The sequence below is a fragment of the Strix aluco genome, chromosome 6, assembly GCF_031877795.1.
Source record: "Strix aluco isolate bStrAlu1 chromosome 6, bStrAlu1.hap1, whole genome shotgun sequence".
In the NCBI taxonomy this organism is placed as follows: Eukaryota; Metazoa; Chordata; class Aves; order Strigiformes; family Strigidae; genus Strix; species Strix aluco.
In genome coordinates this window covers 27,767,528-27,785,357 of record NC_133936.1, presented here as the reverse complement: position 1 = coordinate 27,785,357, position 17,830 = coordinate 27,767,528, and the positions used below count along the sequence as shown (strand labels likewise).

The 17,830-nt window shown below is 35.5% G+C and overlaps 2 protein-coding genes across 2 annotated transcripts in view; one reads left to right on the top strand and one right to left on the bottom strand.

Moving 5' to 3' along the window:
- CERKL (CERK like autophagy regulator) overlaps positions 1-14,121 on the top strand; it is a 58,787-nt gene extending 44,666 nt beyond the window's left edge. The window contains exons 6-13 of the mRNA XM_074829274.1: positions 5,423-5,497; positions 6,951-7,128; positions 7,406-7,474; positions 7,806-7,834; positions 7,919-8,027; positions 11,044-11,140; positions 12,362-12,537; positions 13,334-14,121. Of these exons, the coding sequence (XP_074685375.1) occupies positions 5,423-5,497; positions 6,951-7,128; positions 7,406-7,474; positions 7,806-7,834; positions 7,919-8,027; positions 11,044-11,140; positions 12,362-12,537; positions 13,334-13,415 (815 nt within the window). The 3' untranslated portion in view covers positions 13,416-14,121. The remainder of the gene's footprint in view (positions 1-5,422; positions 5,498-6,950; positions 7,129-7,405; positions 7,475-7,805; positions 7,835-7,918; positions 8,028-11,043; positions 11,141-12,361; positions 12,538-13,333) is intronic.
- Positions 14,122-15,258: 1,137 nt separating this feature from the next.
- Positions 15,259-17,830, bottom strand: part of ITGA4 (integrin subunit alpha 4) — a 38,764-nt gene continuing 36,192 nt past the window's right edge. The window contains exon 28 of the mRNA XM_074829272.1: positions 15,259-17,500. Within this exon, the coding sequence (XP_074685373.1) occupies positions 17,408-17,500 (93 nt within the window). The 3' untranslated portion in view covers positions 15,259-17,407. The remainder of the gene's footprint in view (positions 17,501-17,830) is intronic.

Here is a 17,830-nt window from a genome sequence, read left to right as displayed (position 1 = left end):
CCAGGCAGGGAGGCTTAGCTAGAATTAGTACAGCATGGTTGATTCTGGACTGGTATATTAATCACTTCTCTTTAAAAGAGGGATATTTTTGCATTGACACTACCCTCTATTGTGGATATGACTACCTGATGTAGTTTCTCAGATGTTTTTAACTAGTAAGTAAGAAACTCCTGCAGCTAGGTGAAGAGCAAATCGTTGTTTTCGGTTTTCTACAAAAAAAGGAGCAAGTCGCTGCCAAACTGAGCAAGCAGGTTTTACTGACTTGCTTTGCACTTCTAAAAGTAGCATCAAGACAGGGACTAGTTGCTTGTAAAAATGCAAGATCACACTAGCTTTTTTTCAAGTTAAAAAAACCTTTTGTTAAAAGATGCAATAATCTCAAAGAGATGAAACAAATGAATTTTAGTACAGCAGTTGGACCATCACTTATCAGTCCAGTTGCTGTGAATATCTTGATGGTGTTGAGAGGGACTTGCTGCAGCACTTGACTCCATGCTATCTGGGCATGCTTAGGTCACTGTGCCTCATCATTAGTGCTTGCTCTCTTCAGTTTAAGACAAATACGTCACGATCAAAAGGGATTTGTAAACCCAAAAGAATCCTGTATGGCTTGTTAGACAGAATGCCATAGACTCTGAAAGAGGGTGAGAACAATTTATAGAATGATAGTGTGAGAAACTCCTCAATAGGTTCTTATAAATAATCTTTAGCTTATTTTATTTCCATATTATTGATACTTCAAAAAGCAGTCGGTTAGGAAATAGGTAAGTATGATACTACATGAAGAAGGTGGAACTCAAGGGTCAATGTAATTTCCCCCCCCCCCCCCCCCCCCCCCGAAATCCATTGTACCAAATTATTAGGATTCTCCAGCTGAGTAAAAATAGAAACTGTATTACAGGATAGCATTATCTGAGTGGCTCAAAAATCTGGTTTTAGCCTCTATTACAAGTAGTTAAGACAGCGTTTTGAAGTTTCAGCCAACTTGATGGGAAGGAGCTGCTCTTGAAGCAGTTTACCTCCTGAAGAGAAAGGTCCAGAGGGGAGTGTGTTTTCACTAAATACTCTACTGAGCTGCCTTATTCTGGTCCAAATCAAATGGATGAGATGTGGGGAAGCCTGCAGTTGTACTGCTGGCCATTAGCAAGAGTGTTTGTTGCTATGGGAACTACTGCTAAGAAACTGTACGGAGGGGGAATGAGAGAAAGGGGAGGGGGAACTGGAAGGACATTAAAAAAGCTATCCAGTTGTTACAGAACAAGAGACAATCTATATCTGATGGCTGTAAACCTTTTGGTCCTCAATGGTTCATTTAAATAAATTCATAATTTCCAATTAATTCAGAAAATAAAATATTACTGAGGGACTGTTAATTTCTGTGATATTTCAGGCAAAGAACCAAAATGTTGGTGCAGTTTTCATCAGAATTTTAGCTATGCTTGACTAGGAAGTCATTACATCACATTTATCTGTTTGGATGGGGGAGACATTAACAGCCTTATGAATATTCATGTTGTCTGGTTAATTAAGTTAATTGTGCTGCAGAAGTGCTTGCACTTCCAAGGACAATTTTTTTTCTCTACAATTTCTGTTTGGTGCCTTCATCAGTCATGCTTTACATGATCTGTAGATACTTTGTCCTTACTGTGATGCTTTTGCACATTGCATAGGAAGGAGGTTGTAGGAAGTTGGTTGTAATGTCAGGAAAATAGGTTAATATTTTGAACAGAATTATATTTTTGGAATAATAAAATCATTTTTCTTTCTGTCTAAAAAAATGCTGGTGATGGAGATGCTGAGGTTGTATGGATGAAACCTTTTTACATTAAATTGAGTAGCTGGAGCAAGATCTGAAAATGTGACTGTTAATAACCTGTGAGGGTTGCAAGCCCATATATGAGCATCAAAGAAGGTTGTTAGTCTCTGAAGTAATATGATAGTGTTCAGGGAAACCATCTTGTTATTGGTAAATAATATTCTGAGCTTACATAGGGGAGAAAAAGATGACTTGAGAAGATGAATAATGGCATTAAACCCATTATTGAATTGCCGCTAAAATCAGCAAAGCTTGTATTATAAAGTTTTTTGTACAATAGCTTTCATATTTTTTGCTCTGTTTATAAGCTTTTTTTTTTTTTTTTTTTTTGTGGCATCTTGCTTGTATAGGACTTGTGTAATGAGACACATTAATCAGTCATTATTGGGATCACAATGCTGTTAGGCATGTATTAAAGGTTTTTTTAGAGGTGATGGCACTTGCTACTCCAAAACTGCACTTGTTCTAGATCTTCAACTTGTGGAAGGGTGGATGTTGTACTTAATGTTTTTGAACACAGACAGAACTTGTTTTATTTTCCCAGGAGTCATGAAAGGGTGGAGTTTTGCCTTGTTTACTTCTGCAAATGTTAATGAGAAAGATGCAATTACTTGTGCCTATCCTGTTTAGTAGGAATGAGATTTAACTCTCATTAAAGTCAGTATGAAGATTGGTATTGACTTCAACCACGGTCATTTATTATCTTGCTGCCATCTGTATTGATAAATTACTCTTACTTAACTGAGGAATCTCAGTTTTAAGACACACCAAGCCTCATCTTCAGAAGTATATTCCACCTTTGTGCTCTTTTAATAGCTTGATCTTCAGTGACAAGGAAGAATACTTTTTTCAGGATAACAACTTCCCTGTTGTCAATTTACAGGAAATAAACATGATTTGCGTGACTTGTAATGATCTGCTGCTTGTGTGTGTGATTTCCTTTGTTCTAGAACCCATAAAAGTTGATAAGAGTTGCAGAGATTTGATTGAAGGAAATATTTGAGTATTTTTGAGCCACTTGTTTAGCTAGCTTCTCTGGTTAAGCAGAATTAGTTGGATCTAGGGGTTAAACCTCATAAGGCACTCAAACATAAAATGGTCTTGGGCATATACTTCTGTTATCCTGTGAAGAACTGCTTTTTAGGTCAAACCTAAATTTTTTGTCCCCAGATTTTCCTTAGAACTGTATTTTGTGTTCACTGAATTGATACCACTTAGTATGAAAAATAGTGAGTTTTTCTAGAGCTACAATTTTGTCTTTTCTTTTTTATGGGTATTGTACAGAAAGGAAAGTTCAAATTACTTTTGGTTGTTAGATATGAATTATTGGATATAAATTATTGAAATGGCAATATTTTTAATAAACTGGACTTCCTCTTAGTGTATCTAGAGACTCTTTTAGAAGAAAAAAGCAAAAACTTACATTTAGCTTTTGAAGTAGTCAGTTTATTCTTCTTTCAAAGTACTTGAGAATCCCAGTTTGATGGATTTATTTAAACATTACTTTTTTTTAGAAAAAGGAGAAAGAAAATAATAGTATAGTCACCTATAAAATTCTGAGAAAAATGTGAATGAAATTACATTTCTTCTTGAATTGTTCAAAGAATAAAACTGTACACAACCTTGTTTCTTCCATGTACCACTGGAGATGTAAACTTCAAAGAATGTTTTATATCTATTATTTTATTAGATGTACCTCACTTATTTCCTTCACTTAGTAGGAACCCTGAGAGCTTTACTCAGAGCTTTTCCCTCTGGCATTATGAAGGCTTTCCATGAGGTTCTGAATATTCTGAATTACTTTCAGAGACTAAGGTGCTCTAAGGATGTAACAGGTGGTATGTGAGATACTAATACAATTCAGTTATTTTACAAATTCTTATTCAGAGAAATTACTGAAAAAAGTTGAAGCATATACTCCTGAATAAGAATGATTATGATTCAGCATATACTCCTGAATAAGATGCCGTTAGAGTTTTGTAGTTATCTACATCAGTCTTTCCAAATATAGTATTTTTTTCTACCACTAATGTGACATCAAAGATTGCAGAGTTTTGGGATGAACATAATTTTTCTGTCTGGTACATGGTGTTTTAAAGTGCTTATTTAAATATTGAGCCCCTCTTGTTTGAAATGTGTTAGTCTTTCCCTTTCCTCTTTTCTCTCCTCCACTTTTGAAAGACAAATTTAAATGCTTCCATAAAACTTAAGGCAAATTTAGCATCCAGGATTGTCTATTGCTGCTGCAAAATATTAAATAATTCAGGCAACAAGAAAATTATTTGAAAATCTAAGTGAACTCATTCCTTTATGGAATGTTAGAGTCTAAATTGTTCTTTTGTAATTCTTGTTATTTTAATTAATCTGTTATCGAATTATTCATCCCTTAATCAGTGATATGAAGAAGCTCAATATTCTGCCTAGTTGGTGACAGACCCTGGTACTTTATTTTTGCAGAAATGAATTCTGTGCCTCTGCTGCTTGACTAAGAAATGCCAGAGATGTGATCAATGGGAAAAATCAACTTGAAATTCTGTTAAATACCCATTTAGTAAAGACACAACCATTCCTTGTTCAGGATTTTAAAAATAAATTGATGTTTAAAAGTCGGCTGATACACAGTATTTTATGTCCTATACATTAAAGCAGAAAGGCAAAATTTATGTATATCCATGTTTCTTACACAGGTAAAGTGACTCAACATATCAATCGCTGCCAAACATGGGCCTCCAAAACCATACTTCTTTCTTTAATAAACTGACAGCTAGTTTTCCACTCTCTCTTCCAACTCCATGCTGACATTGCAGTTCTTCACTTTTTTTTTTGTTTGTTTTGTATTTACCAGCTGATTTACTACTCATTGCCTTGTTTCAAAATAAATTAATCTCTTCTGTCCAGTGGCTAGTGATACAACTGCCAATGTCCAGGAAATGACAAAGAGAAGTTAAATGGGTCAATTTTAACACACTGAATGCAAATCGGCAATTTGTCAGATGCACATCAAATTCTACATTATCTCTGGTTTTCAGTCATTAATGTGTTCTTATATTTAAAGCTAACATGCAGTATTTAATTTTACTCACTATTGCTTCTAAGAATTTAAAATTTAGCCTTGAAGAGTCACAGTAGCTTAGACTAGATCTAGTAGAATTTTGTCTGGGAAATGTATAGTTTTACACTGACTGGGTATTTTATTATTTTCCCAACTTAAAAATATTCCCCCAATATATCTTATTAGATAATCTGCCTTCTAGTACAGTTCCTCAGTACAGCACTTAGGTGTGGAAGTGAATTTTTAAGGAGATGGTTTAAAAAAAAGGGCAATTTTTGTGAAGCTTTTTTTTTTTTTCCTCCCTTTTGGTTTTTACGGCACTTATGAATGAATTTGTAGAGAAGAGTTTATAGACTTCTGGAAGTTTTAATGGTTTGAATTTGTACTATTCAGCATTTCTGCTGTTACCAAGAGTAAGTAATTTGTGGGGAGGCTTTCTTTTTTTTGAGAATTCAATAAATGTCTCAGTGTCTTCATTCAGAAAATGTTATATATATTTTTTCTTGTTATTCTGTATCTCTTATTTTTACAACCATTTATGTTCACCTTTACAGGTACTACAAATATTTTGGCCCATACTCTCTATGGTATTAAGCATGCAGTGACTGCAACGTTGCACATTGTAATGGGTAAATATTTTTATATCCATTAACAGATTTTGAATACTAAAGCAGCATTTAGAGTTTGCCATAACCACTTGTTTAATAAAGGCATAGTATTATGCTCTATTACTGTAAGCTACGTCGTAAGACTTTTAAACCCAAATGATTTTTTCCTGATTTATAGCATACTGGAAAGGTTATGATTCTTTGAGTATAGTTCAGTAGCAAAGGTTGTGGACCTCATCTCCTGATAACTAAAATCTGCCATGGAATAATGTCTGATTTTGGCATTCATGCCCTATTGCTGATGTTATTTTAACACAAAAAGTAACCTTTTCCAGACTTGATTGTATGAATAGTGTTACTCTGTGTGTGTGTGTGTGTTATTATGTCATGATTGGCTGCCTAATCACTTGATTATTTTAATGTGCCTGCTGAAGACAATAGGAAATATACAATACTTTCAGTCTGAGGAAGTGGTTAGGATTGGATTTTTCAGGAAAGTATTGTTGTATTTCTGAGAATGTGTCAGTCATCTTTTTAGCTCCATGTGCATTTCTTTTAAATACTAAAAGAAAGCTTTGTTGGTAGAAAAAACTGTATCACTTGCCATTTGGTCTGCACAGTAAATAGGTTTTTGCATGTGAAAATGTATTTATGCTAAAAGGAAGAACTCAGTTGCTAGTGCAAACCTTATTTTCAGGTCTTAGGAAATAGCAAATACTTAGTTGAGCAATTTTAGTATTCCTCCCAAAGCAATTTTTCTTTAGGACCCTATTTTTTTTTTTTCCAAATGAAAAAAGAGAATAATGGAGAAGGTCCACTTTGAGTATCGATTTTCTAGACCTTGCAGTCAGCAGTGGAAGAGCCTTTGCTCTATTTCTTAAATAGTAATACACCAGCCTTTACAGGTAAAATCTAAAACTATCTTTTTAATCAGAGAAACTCAATCTAATGGAAACCACCTGGGTTCTATTACAGAAAAAAAATTATATACCCTATCTTGAACAAAATTAGATGTCTAAATTCTATAACTGTAAACATAAATATATTTAAAACTGATATTTCAGAGTTCCCATATCTCCTCTGGTACAATGTTCAGTCATTACAAATATTTGGTGAAATGGTTGCAAATATTTATGTAGCAATATTACATTTTCTTTGATAGTAGTTGTTGAAAATTTGCTTAGAATTAAGTCAGACCCTTTGCAGCCTGATGAAGTAGCTGAATTTTTGCCATAAGTTTTTTAACATTTGGAAGCATATGAACTTTGTTCTCCAAAATGACTATTTTATAAAGTCCTAATTATATTTGGATTGATTCTGGTTTCCATTAGTAAAACTTGACTTCATAAAGTTAGGGAAGAGTCTGGAGTTTTTTCCCCACAGCTAAATTAGGTGAAAAAGAAATGGTAAATTGTACTCCGTTTGAAATACAGATGTTATTTGTAATTTCTGGTCTTTAACTTTGAAATTTTAGGACATATTCAACCGGTAGATGTCTGTACTTTCAGTTCTCCAAGCAAGCTGTTGAGGTTTGGGTTCTCAGCTATGTTTGGTTTTGGTGCAAGGACTCTAGCTTTGGCTGAAAAACACCGTTGGATGCCCTCCAATCAGCGGAAGGATTTTGCTTTTATCAAAACACTGGCAGAACTTAAGTATGCCATGAGCTGTTATATTTTTCTAGTATTTCTCATTTTCTTGAAGAAAATGCAATAATTAATGTAGTAAAAATATAGACAGTAGTTTAGCTGTCTTGGCTACTTAATTGCAGACAGATTTAACTCAGATGTGATATATAGCCCTCTTACAAGTTAAAGAGGAGATAAATTCTGTATATTCAGCATCTCATTAAAATCATCTTAACTTAGATGAAAGTCTGTCTAGCAGTCAGAATATTGGTTTACATGATAGTAAATATCAATACTTTTCTAGGCCAGAGGAATGTGAATTATCATTTCTGCCTCTACAAATTCCACAGGAAGACTCTCATGAGAATGACAGGTAAGTAAAATTGAGTCAAACAATTCCAAAGCCACAAAAATATGCGTCTTTGAAGATAAAATTGTACAAATTCTTAATTTTGTTCAAATTTGATCATCAGGTAAAACAGTCTTAAAAAACCTAAAAAACTTATTTTGACAACTGCAAACTTGTCTACTTTGTATAACGTTCCCCGTAGACTACAGAGGATTTGTTACAAAGCAGTCTTCCACTCAATGTTATTGGTTTGTTCAGTTCCATTGATATCTTACTTATTTTTCTAAGGTAGATGTTGTTTGAATGTGCTAAAATTACTTTAAATTATTTTACCTACATGTTTCTACCCTTTTAGAAAGAAGAAAGAGAAAACTAAAAAAAAGGGTGAGTGTTTGCTTTTATGATTGTTTAAAAGTGAACTGTGGCTGGTTAAACTGGAGTAATACAGAATTACTCTATTATATTTAGGTAGCAAGGATCAATGGCACAAAATTCAGGGTCACTTCCTGAATGTGAGCATTATGGCAATCCCTTGTCTGTGTTCAATGGCACCAAGAGGCTTGGCACCTAATACGAGGTCAGTAGGGGTTTAGAGAATTAGTCATGTCTATAAATTCTGACATCTTACCTTAAGACCTTGGCTTTTCTGAGAATACGAGCCCGTGTTTAGGTAGTCTAGACCCTCTGGAATGGGGGAGGGAGCATGGACTGCAGTAGACTAGATAATCCCAGGAATTGTAATCAGTTTTAGATCAGGCAAATAAGGTCAAGCAGTCTAACTAGAATAATGAGAGGATAATTGCTGTGATTAAATTAGTTGGCAAGTCTGAATTAAGTAGTAGTCATGGAGCAGTCATCTGTCATAGGATTTGGCTATATGTAGAAACTTCATTCTTGGATTTTATTTTGTTTTTTCAAATATAAAGGTGCCCCTCATCTTCTGCTTTACAGCCAGCAAAAATGAAGTATGAATCTTTCTTCTGTTAAGAAGAACTGAAATTCACACTTGTCTTCTGCCTTTTTTTTTTTTCTTTCTTTTTCCCCCCTGAATTTAGGAAATGCAGCTTCTACATGTAGGATTTTGGGAAACAAATGAGTATGTTGGTTGATGACATTAACTCATTTTGCCTTTAGCTTATTGTCATAGCATGCTTTGTGGTGATCAAAACAGTTATCAGGTGATAAATATTTGTACTTGATGTATCCCGTTGACAATTAAGCAGAATAGCAAGTACAAACTTTGTACATGAAATACAACACACTCCCTCAACAAAGAGTTCAGAAACTCATATATATATGTGTGTGTGTGTATGTATATCTGTTTAAAAAAGCAACAAACAGCACTGAGGGAAGTTTATGGAATGAGTCTGTTTTATTTCATTTGATTATCATTAGGTGAAGATAGATGTGCCTTAGAATTGATCAGGTATTTTTCTTCAAAATCACTGGCTGATTTGGTGGAATTTGACTTCTTGGTAACAATGTAGAAACAAATGTTTTTGATGAAACTTATTGAGAAGTTTTCTTTGCTACAGGGGTCGTGCTAAGATTCATATACCTCAAGATAGTGCCCTGATGCTGTCTCCTCTTAGGAACTTACTCTGTTCAGCATTTAGTGTGTTATTATACCAGTCAGTAGCAAAACTCTGACAAGAAATGACAAAATTATTCTTTTTCAGATTTGCTTTCTCTTTCCATCTGTTCTGGCACCTGTTTCTCAGTGACAGAGAACTTTATGACAACTCCATGCAATTATTGCAGGTTTGAATGAGCCTGTTTCTGCCACAGTGTAGTTGCTCAGTGGATCCCTCTATCCTTTCATACAAGGGCATCCTTTTTTTCATCTCTTTAAAAATAATCTTAGGAGTACAATCAGCTAGTAGGGTAGGAAGAGTAAACTCTTCAGACAGGTAGCTTCTCAACTGTAAGGCTTTTCAATACAGGAAACAAATGTTGCACTAATTGTTACAGACTCTAGACCCATTATGGAAGCATCAGCTAAACTCAGCTAGGTTTCTTCACTCTGTCCTATTTTCCCCAAGAGGTTTTTGCCATGTAAAGACATTTGAAGTGGAATGAAAGGTTTGACTGCTGCCTGTAACTCTAGTTATACTAGTCTAAATTTGCAGAAACATGTCAAGATATGTTTAACTGTCTACGCTGTGTGAGCCATTTGGGACATTTGTTTCTCACAGCATAGGTGTTGTGCTTTGGTGCAGATGGGACTTTCAAGAGAATTATTGAGAATTCTTAGTCATCTCTGAAGATAAAAGGCCACAGTGCCAAATGCATTGTCCAGTAGCCTGCTGTGCTCTTTTGTTGCAGCAAATGTGATAAGGAGGCAACTTTTTCAATTACACCATCACTGTTTTCTAAATCAGCAGAGTAGTGCTATGTCAGGTGCCTTGTTTAATGGTTATGTAAAAATTATCTTCCTAGACTGTGCTGTATTGTAGTCTGAGAACATTCCTGATGCAGTTGTTCAGTAGCCAGAGAACTATGAGTGGGGAGAGATCCGTGGTGGTAGGCTGGAAGTATTTTTTTTTTAACATTCTTAACATATTTTCCAAGCATACATGCTGAATAAATAAATATACATGTACATATATATGTACACATATATATTCAGAAGATATATGAAGTACATCATCTCTATATAGAATACAATCTCAGCAGTGATTGTCATGTTCATCAGATATTCTTGTTGAACATTGATTTGCTTCTATAACTTTATAGACTCTATATACTCTATAACTTTAATGGACTTAGGCATGACTGCATTGAGATTCAGGTTGTTAGCTTCTGCGGCAAGGTTCAGTTGCGTAAAGGAATCTGTGAACTGATACTTGCTCATTGTCAGACCCAAATTCTCAAAGATGCTAAAATATCAGTGGTGACTGGATACCTAGGAGCATTGAATATCTGCACTGTAGGGTCTCTTCTTGATTAATCTCTGGTATATGACTGTTTTGTACAAAATTCCATTGCTTTTTAACTTTTATGTGCTTTGTGAAATATGTAAGTAGAACTGCAGTGAGAACTGCTAAGAGAGTTTGAATAGCGGTAGCGTTGAAGATCAGGATCTTTGTTAGGGCAGCATGAGTGTTAATGGTGGAGGTGAATGACCCACCTGCACTGGGTTATGTGATGGGGATGTGCTTACATAAATCATGGAAATGGTTTCTTGGTAAAGCTCTGCCTCATGGCATTTATGGTAATCATTATACTTTGCTAGAGAGAAAAGTGAAAAGATAAATTTATGATCCCCAATGTTTAAAAACCATCTGTTAAGTAGAAAAGCTATTTTTTTAAATTATATGTATTATGTTCAATACATTATGGATATTGATAAGGGAGTACAATTTTATTATTACAGTGTATGTTATAAATATATCGATACTAAATGACCTCAATTGCATAGTTTATATTGATCTAGGGGAAGGTGGTGGCAAAAAGATTTAAAACAACATTGAGACTATTCTGTTAATGTACTCTTGTTAGCTTTTTTTTAAAAAATCTAGACTATTGAAGAGCCTATGAAACTTCCAAATTAATGAATTTTCCTTTGGGAACTAAATTGGTCTGCTTTTCAGGTTGAATAATGGAAGCATGGCTCTTATTGCTGTACAAAATACTTCTCGAACAGAGTTTATAAAACATCTGAAAAGATATGCCAGCATGAAAAACCAGGTACTGTTAATTTGTTTCTGGTGATTATAAAAAGAACATTTAATCGTAAAGGTAGACATGCTGCAAGAGTTAATGTTAGCATCCTTGTAAGAAGACTTAGCTTCTTGTCAGAATACATTAGCCCCCTTTTATTCTGAGTTTTTTTTCTTAAATCACTAGACTAATACCGATTAGCCTATTTCAGCCCATCTGTTGTGGTTTAAATTGTATTTGTGCGGTACCATAGTTTTATGGGTGTAAAGCCCTTTCACCACAATAAAGGCAATGCATGCTGTGTTTAACTTTTGTGTAGTACAGAGATGAAGAATGCAGACTGGGGGGGGGGCATCATGCAGCTCTTTGTCAGAAACAGGTAAAGTCCATAATTTCAGCAGACCACTGCATGCTGTGCTGGTATTATTACCACTGATTTTTAGCAGGTATGCATTCCATCTAGTAATGAACGCTTGCACAACTGCATTTCAAGATTGTGGTCATTATTCTGTCTCTAAAGAGAAAAATGAAGCATCCAGACACAGTGCCTTATTGCTGTCCTATATATCCGATGCATAGCCTCAGCAAACTGGTGCTCATTTACATGTGTCAAGATTATGTGAAATCACTTTTACAAGGAGGTTTAGGTTTGAATTGGTCAACAGTCAGAGTCTGGGGGAGAGGTGGATGATAATTCCATGTGACAGCACTAAGGCTGCATTTAGGAAATAGTTTATGCTTTCCAGTTATGCTTTTGGAAGAAGGCTTTGCTTTTCTCTCTGCCTTTGTAATTAGAAATTAGACAAGGAGATGTGGACCCTCCTTTAAACTTAAGATGACAATTTACTAGAATCCTAACTAGACTTGTTTACGACAGGATTACTGGTAATGATGAACAGAGCACACGAAAAAAGCTGCTTAGACTTGCACATATTCTGAAAGCACGTGCCATTTTGGTGTGTGCAAGATACGCCCTCACCTGTAGACTAAGCAAGTCTGATATGGGAATGCAACTGGAACACTACCATTTTTGATGAGGCACTATTTAGGATAAAAGCAGCATGTTAATCTATAAATGCTAGCCAGAATATATAATGCCTCATGTGGTCAAAGCTCGAGTTAAGTGTTCCCATTTACTTAAGACAGAAAAAAAAAGCAAGCTTTTTAATTTCAAGTAATCCAGTTTGTTGCTAAGCTACCACCTATATCTTTCATCTTCATTTAATATCTGTCTTGTGTTTGGTTTAGTTCAATTTTCCCTTTGTTGAGACCTATACAGTTCAAGAAGTAAAAGTACAACCAAGGCTTAAAAGTGGGCTTGATGCCAATGAAGATACGTATTTGAATGCTGCTTCTGCAGAAGGAAATCACCCTTGGAATATAGATGGAGACTTAATGAAAGAAGCATCAGAAGTTCATGTTCGGTAAGGCTAAGCGTTATGTTTATGGACTGTATACCTGTAACAGATTAGTACTGCAATCTTAGATGTATTACATCTGTATATAATACAGATGACACCAAAATTGGGTGTTGTAAATGCTGTAAGAATAGTGCCATTGTGCAGTGCAAAGCCTGGCCCTTTTGCCATTGTTTGGGCCTCTGCCCTGTTGCCTTGTGCCCATCTTTGGAAAGGTTTGTTATGACCCACATGGCTTTTCCTTTCTAGTGCTTCATCAGCTTCCGGCTCCACTTCTTTCTACCTGTTACTTCACCCTTTTGTTTCTTAGAGGAGAACAGATGTATATAAAAGTCTGTGACTCCCGGGAGGAGCTTCTTTTGGGATGAGGATTCCTGCTTGGAAAGCAGTGTGTGTAAGCTGTAATAAAAACATGTAGTTGTTCAATTGTGGGAAACTTAGTGCTGCTTGGGAACAGTTTCCATCTCTAGGAAAGAAAGAGACTATAAATGCACAGGGAAATAGGAGGGTTATCAGGGAATTAAATGGGCGGTGGCTCATTCTTCTGCAACACACACAGGATGAGCTGAAAGCGCAGAGTTGGAGTAACAGTCTGGTATGTAAAATAAAAGGCAGATCATATTACAGGATATGTAATACATACTTCTGAAGATGACCGTATAGGAACTGTCAAAATGTAATTCACCTGATTTTATTCCATACAGCAATTCATACATATTTGTTCTTCCCCCTGAACCTCAAAAAGTGGCACACCCATTGCAAGAGTTAATGAAACTGATAGTTTGACTTCCTCACTTCACAGGGTGCATCCTCAACTGATAAATCTCTATGGTGTGAACACTGATGACCTGGAGACTTCCCAAGCAACATGCAATTGCATATAGAAGGGACGCACTACAAGTTCTGCGTCGAAGAATCCTTTTCTCACCTCTATGCAGAGCTTTCCGAGGTCCCAGTCTTTCACTCACTGAATTCAGTTGTTGTAGCAGAAGCTTAACGGGGATGTTTGTAATATTTCTGGTTTTCAATTTTTATCAAGTTATATATTTTTATCAGGTTGTATTTAACTGTAAAGAAACTATTAGGCTGATCAAGAAAAAATGAAAACTGATTATATTGATCTCATAAATTTGGGGTTCAGGAAGTGTCTATGAGAATAGAATAAAATATTTTTTTCCCTTTAAAACTATTCTAGCTTTTGTAATAAATATAATATGAGATACTTAAGTCTGCTGCTGCTTATCAATGTTGTCAGGTACATCAGTTCAAACAGAGCTGGTGAGTGGAGGTAGGGTACCACCTCATGCTGAAGAATGGTGGCAACATATAATTATTTTTTTTAAATGAAGTACTTCCACTTCTAGTCATAATTTTTAATGTTGCCTTAATGTATTTGCTTTCAAATAGTTTCTAGTCAAACTAATACAAAATATGCTGATGTCTTAAATGGCTTTTCTTTGTTGAAATGTATTTTAAGGACTACTCTTTGTACAAAATAAGTATTTGAAACATTTTATCTATCCTAGAACTGAAATTATATTCAGCATAGTTTTTGTTATTGCTGAGAATAAAGTTATGATAAATAACTTAGAGTTGACTTAAATTTTTATCACTTCCTTATAGGAAACATAATTTTTATGAGTGTCTTTTTTCCTCACTGATTACATATTTAATACAATTATTTGAGATGACAGCAAATTAAGACTACATTCTTTTGGGGAACTGGCTTTCTCTGGGATGATGAAGAGTGGCAGACCAACAAGTTTGTCCGTCTGCAGGACCACAGGGATAATGAACATTTTCTTGGTCACTTTCTATGAATCTTTGAGAAGGTGAATGGCATATAATGGTGTGAAAGCTGCATTGTCTTGTGGCTAGAATGAGTTAAGTTCTTTCTTCAGTAAGCAGTCCAAAATAATGTGAAATCCAATCCTTTTATGATTTTGTTAAAGCAAGGACCTAAGCCTTTACATGGCATCTATAGCTACTATATTTGATTTGATTTTTAGATACTTGTGAAAAATTCCTACCTGTGATAAAAATACAAGACAAATAAGTACTGCACCTGAAATACTGTAGCAGATTATTTGTATCCTAAGAACAAGCTGTTACTTGTTGGAAATCTCATGCAGTTTCTGCAGACAAACCTGGCCAGTAGTAAAGGCCAAAGTCATAGACAATCAAATGCCTGCTTCACAGGCAATTATTATAGGAATCTTATAGCTAGTTCTGCTCGTTGTACTGAGTCAGTGGCTGCAGAGTAGGACCAGGGTCACAGCATCCTCTGGACTGGACAGGGCCCCTGCAGGCCTCTAGCCCAGTCTCTTGCTCCGAGCGGGTCCAGCTGAGATCAATCTGGTTGCTCAGGGCTTCATCCTGTCCAGCCTTGAAACCTCCAAGGATGGAGATGGTGCAACCTCTCCGCACCCCTGTTCTGATGCCTGGCTGTCCTCCTAAGGAAAATGTTTTTCCTCATGTCCAGTTGGAACCTCTCGTTTCAGTTTACACCCTTTGTTTGAGTCGCAGTGAGTAGTCTCCAGTTAAAACTACTGTAATTGGTACTGTATCACATCAAATATTTATAACGTTAAGACAATTCAAACTAAACTTCCTAAAGTTGTCTAAGAAGGAGATTCCAGCTACATTTACTAGATTTGACTGTTTTTATTACATAACTAACTGAAAATTAAAAAAGTAATTGAACTTGCAGAAGAAACAGCATTCATGTGTTTAACTTCTTGGGGTTCTTTTTAATGAAATAAAATCGAGTGATACTTTATAACCTTGCCACCACTGGGACATTGCACATTCATTTTTTTGTCAACCTGGTTTATAAAAGCTAACTGAATTTTGCTTCATATCCTAAGAACAGGCAGCCAACATTTACATGCTAATAATAAAATCTGAATAGGAAGTACATGATTTCCAAGACAACATTATCACATGTACTGACTTATGTAAAGTATTTCAAAGATAAATAAAATGCTTTAGTTTCACTTTTAGCATTGTTTGTACTAAAAAGAACGTTAAAGCTTCTTCCAGTATGTGAGGTATATTTTTCACAATATGCTGTAATATCAAACTAATTTCTGTTCAAAGATATTTTGGTTAAAGTGCAAAAATTCACTAAAGCCATTTGGAAGATAAGCATTTGCGTACGTTTTCATAGACTTGTAAGAAAATATTTAATTCTTCACATACGTTTTTTTAAAAAAATATATGCACATTCATTTGTCCTTACACTGCAGAAGATTTTTAGAGAGAAAATTTACTTTTAGAGTAATCCACATCTTTGGCATGAAATCAAGTGAAATTACAAAATGGTCCCCAATACCTTTAGAATCTGTGGACAATGTGGCTTTTATGGCACCAAACTTTATTAGCAAAGGTGCTTGTTGAAGGCACTCTGTACTGCTTTTGAGTCTCAGGATAATTCCCGTATGATGGTGCAGCTTCAACACGTACGTACATACTACGTTCATTTCTCCTTGCAGTTCAGAAAGACATCAAAGGCATGGCAAGAAAGGCCATATTGCATACTGCTGTTGCAATACAGTTATGGAAGAAGCTGTACATTCTCCAGTTGTACTGGGGAGCAAAGTAACTTTTTTTTTTTTTTTCCCTGGATTGTACTATTTCACCAAAGCTAGGTGGCAGTGCAAACTTATCTAGCTGAAGAAACTTCCTGTAGTAGCAGAGCAGTGGTTTGAACCATGTTTCTATTCAGTCATTTGTCTTTCCGCTGAGTGGCTTCTGAGCATGCCTGTTTGGATGGTATTTTTCTGAAAACTTCACAAGAACCCAAGCTAGCTCTCCAAATGACTTCCTTATTAAGTCCTTTCAGGTAAAGCATGGCACATCTAAAGATAAAATTTGGCATTTGGGGTCTGTTGGGTATGTGTTTCTCTGTTTTGTCATTATGTGAAGTCTTCTTTTTTTTTCTAGGTTCTGGCAGAATGCCAGTACTAATACTACTGTGCTGAGTACTATAGAAAAATATTCAAATAAATAAAAATAAATACTTTTAAACACCCCCCCCCAATATATAATTGGAGAAGTCCAGAACATCATGGCAGCAATATTTGAGAGAGAAAAACTAATTCTGTCATGCTTGCAAGAACCATGTTAAAGATGGCTACAAATGATGATCTCCAATACATTACTCTTTCCACAGCTGAGAGAGGATTCTGTTCTGCATCTCCAGGCTACCCCACAGAATTCCCTGCTCTGAACCCACCTCTGACCTTCGTGGTTCTGGCTTGCCTGGGTGTCTAAGTCTCTGCAGTGTTGTGGCTGTGCCTGTGAAGCCAAAGCTTACGAGGTTACCTTCAGAAGCCCAAAAGAGCTTCCGATAGCTGTCTTCTACATCTGTGCGCTCTGCTTACAGTGTCTTCTATTGGTTTAAGCTAACTTATGCTTGTAAAACTGCCAAAGCAATATGAGGGAAGATTTCTTCTTGAATGTCTAATCAGAAGATTATTGAAACTTGAGAATGAATAGAATAACTCATGCTAATGTGCCTGAGATCTTATTTTCCAGGATTGGCCAAACATTATTACTTTCTAGAAATTCTTCTTTCCAGTAAGTAATTCTTCTTATATTTAGTGTTCTTCTGTCTGTTTGAAACCAGATACATATATATGTATGTGGCATTTCAAATATTACTGTGAGACTTCAAACCAAACGGTTTTATCATTTTTGTGTTAGAAAAATGACAGTACTTTAAGGTGTAGTCCTCCATACAGTTCAAGGGAATAAAGTGTATTTTGTAAGAGCAAAGGAGCTCAAGACCAGTTTTCTTGTCTCTGATGTTTCTCCTGTGAATTAACCTGAATCTTAAATTCTTCATTTTAAAATCAAACATTTATTTGCCATCTTAGTCATCTTTGTTCCCACTTGTAAAACTCCAGCTGTCTCTTCTGTTCTTGTCTTGAGGGACGGGTTTGTATTGCCTTTTGAAAAAGCCAATCTGAAATACATAATTTTGGAATCTGTTGTCAGCAAATCTTTGTTATCACATCCAAACCATAAAAGATGAACTAAAATAAAATACATATGTACGAAGTTTATGAAAGATGGTATTTGCCATTGCTTTGTCATACCAAATAATCAAGTGTTACTCATCAATCAAAAAAGTGGGTTTGCTTTTTCTTTTACTTTCTGGGAGGCTAATACTCTCCTGCAAGGAGTAAGGACGTGTGGGCTTGTGAACTATTAACAGTTCACAGAATCCAGTATTTTTTTAAATGTGAAATGGTAATAAACCTTTCTTTCATTTCTACACTTCCCTGGGAAAAAT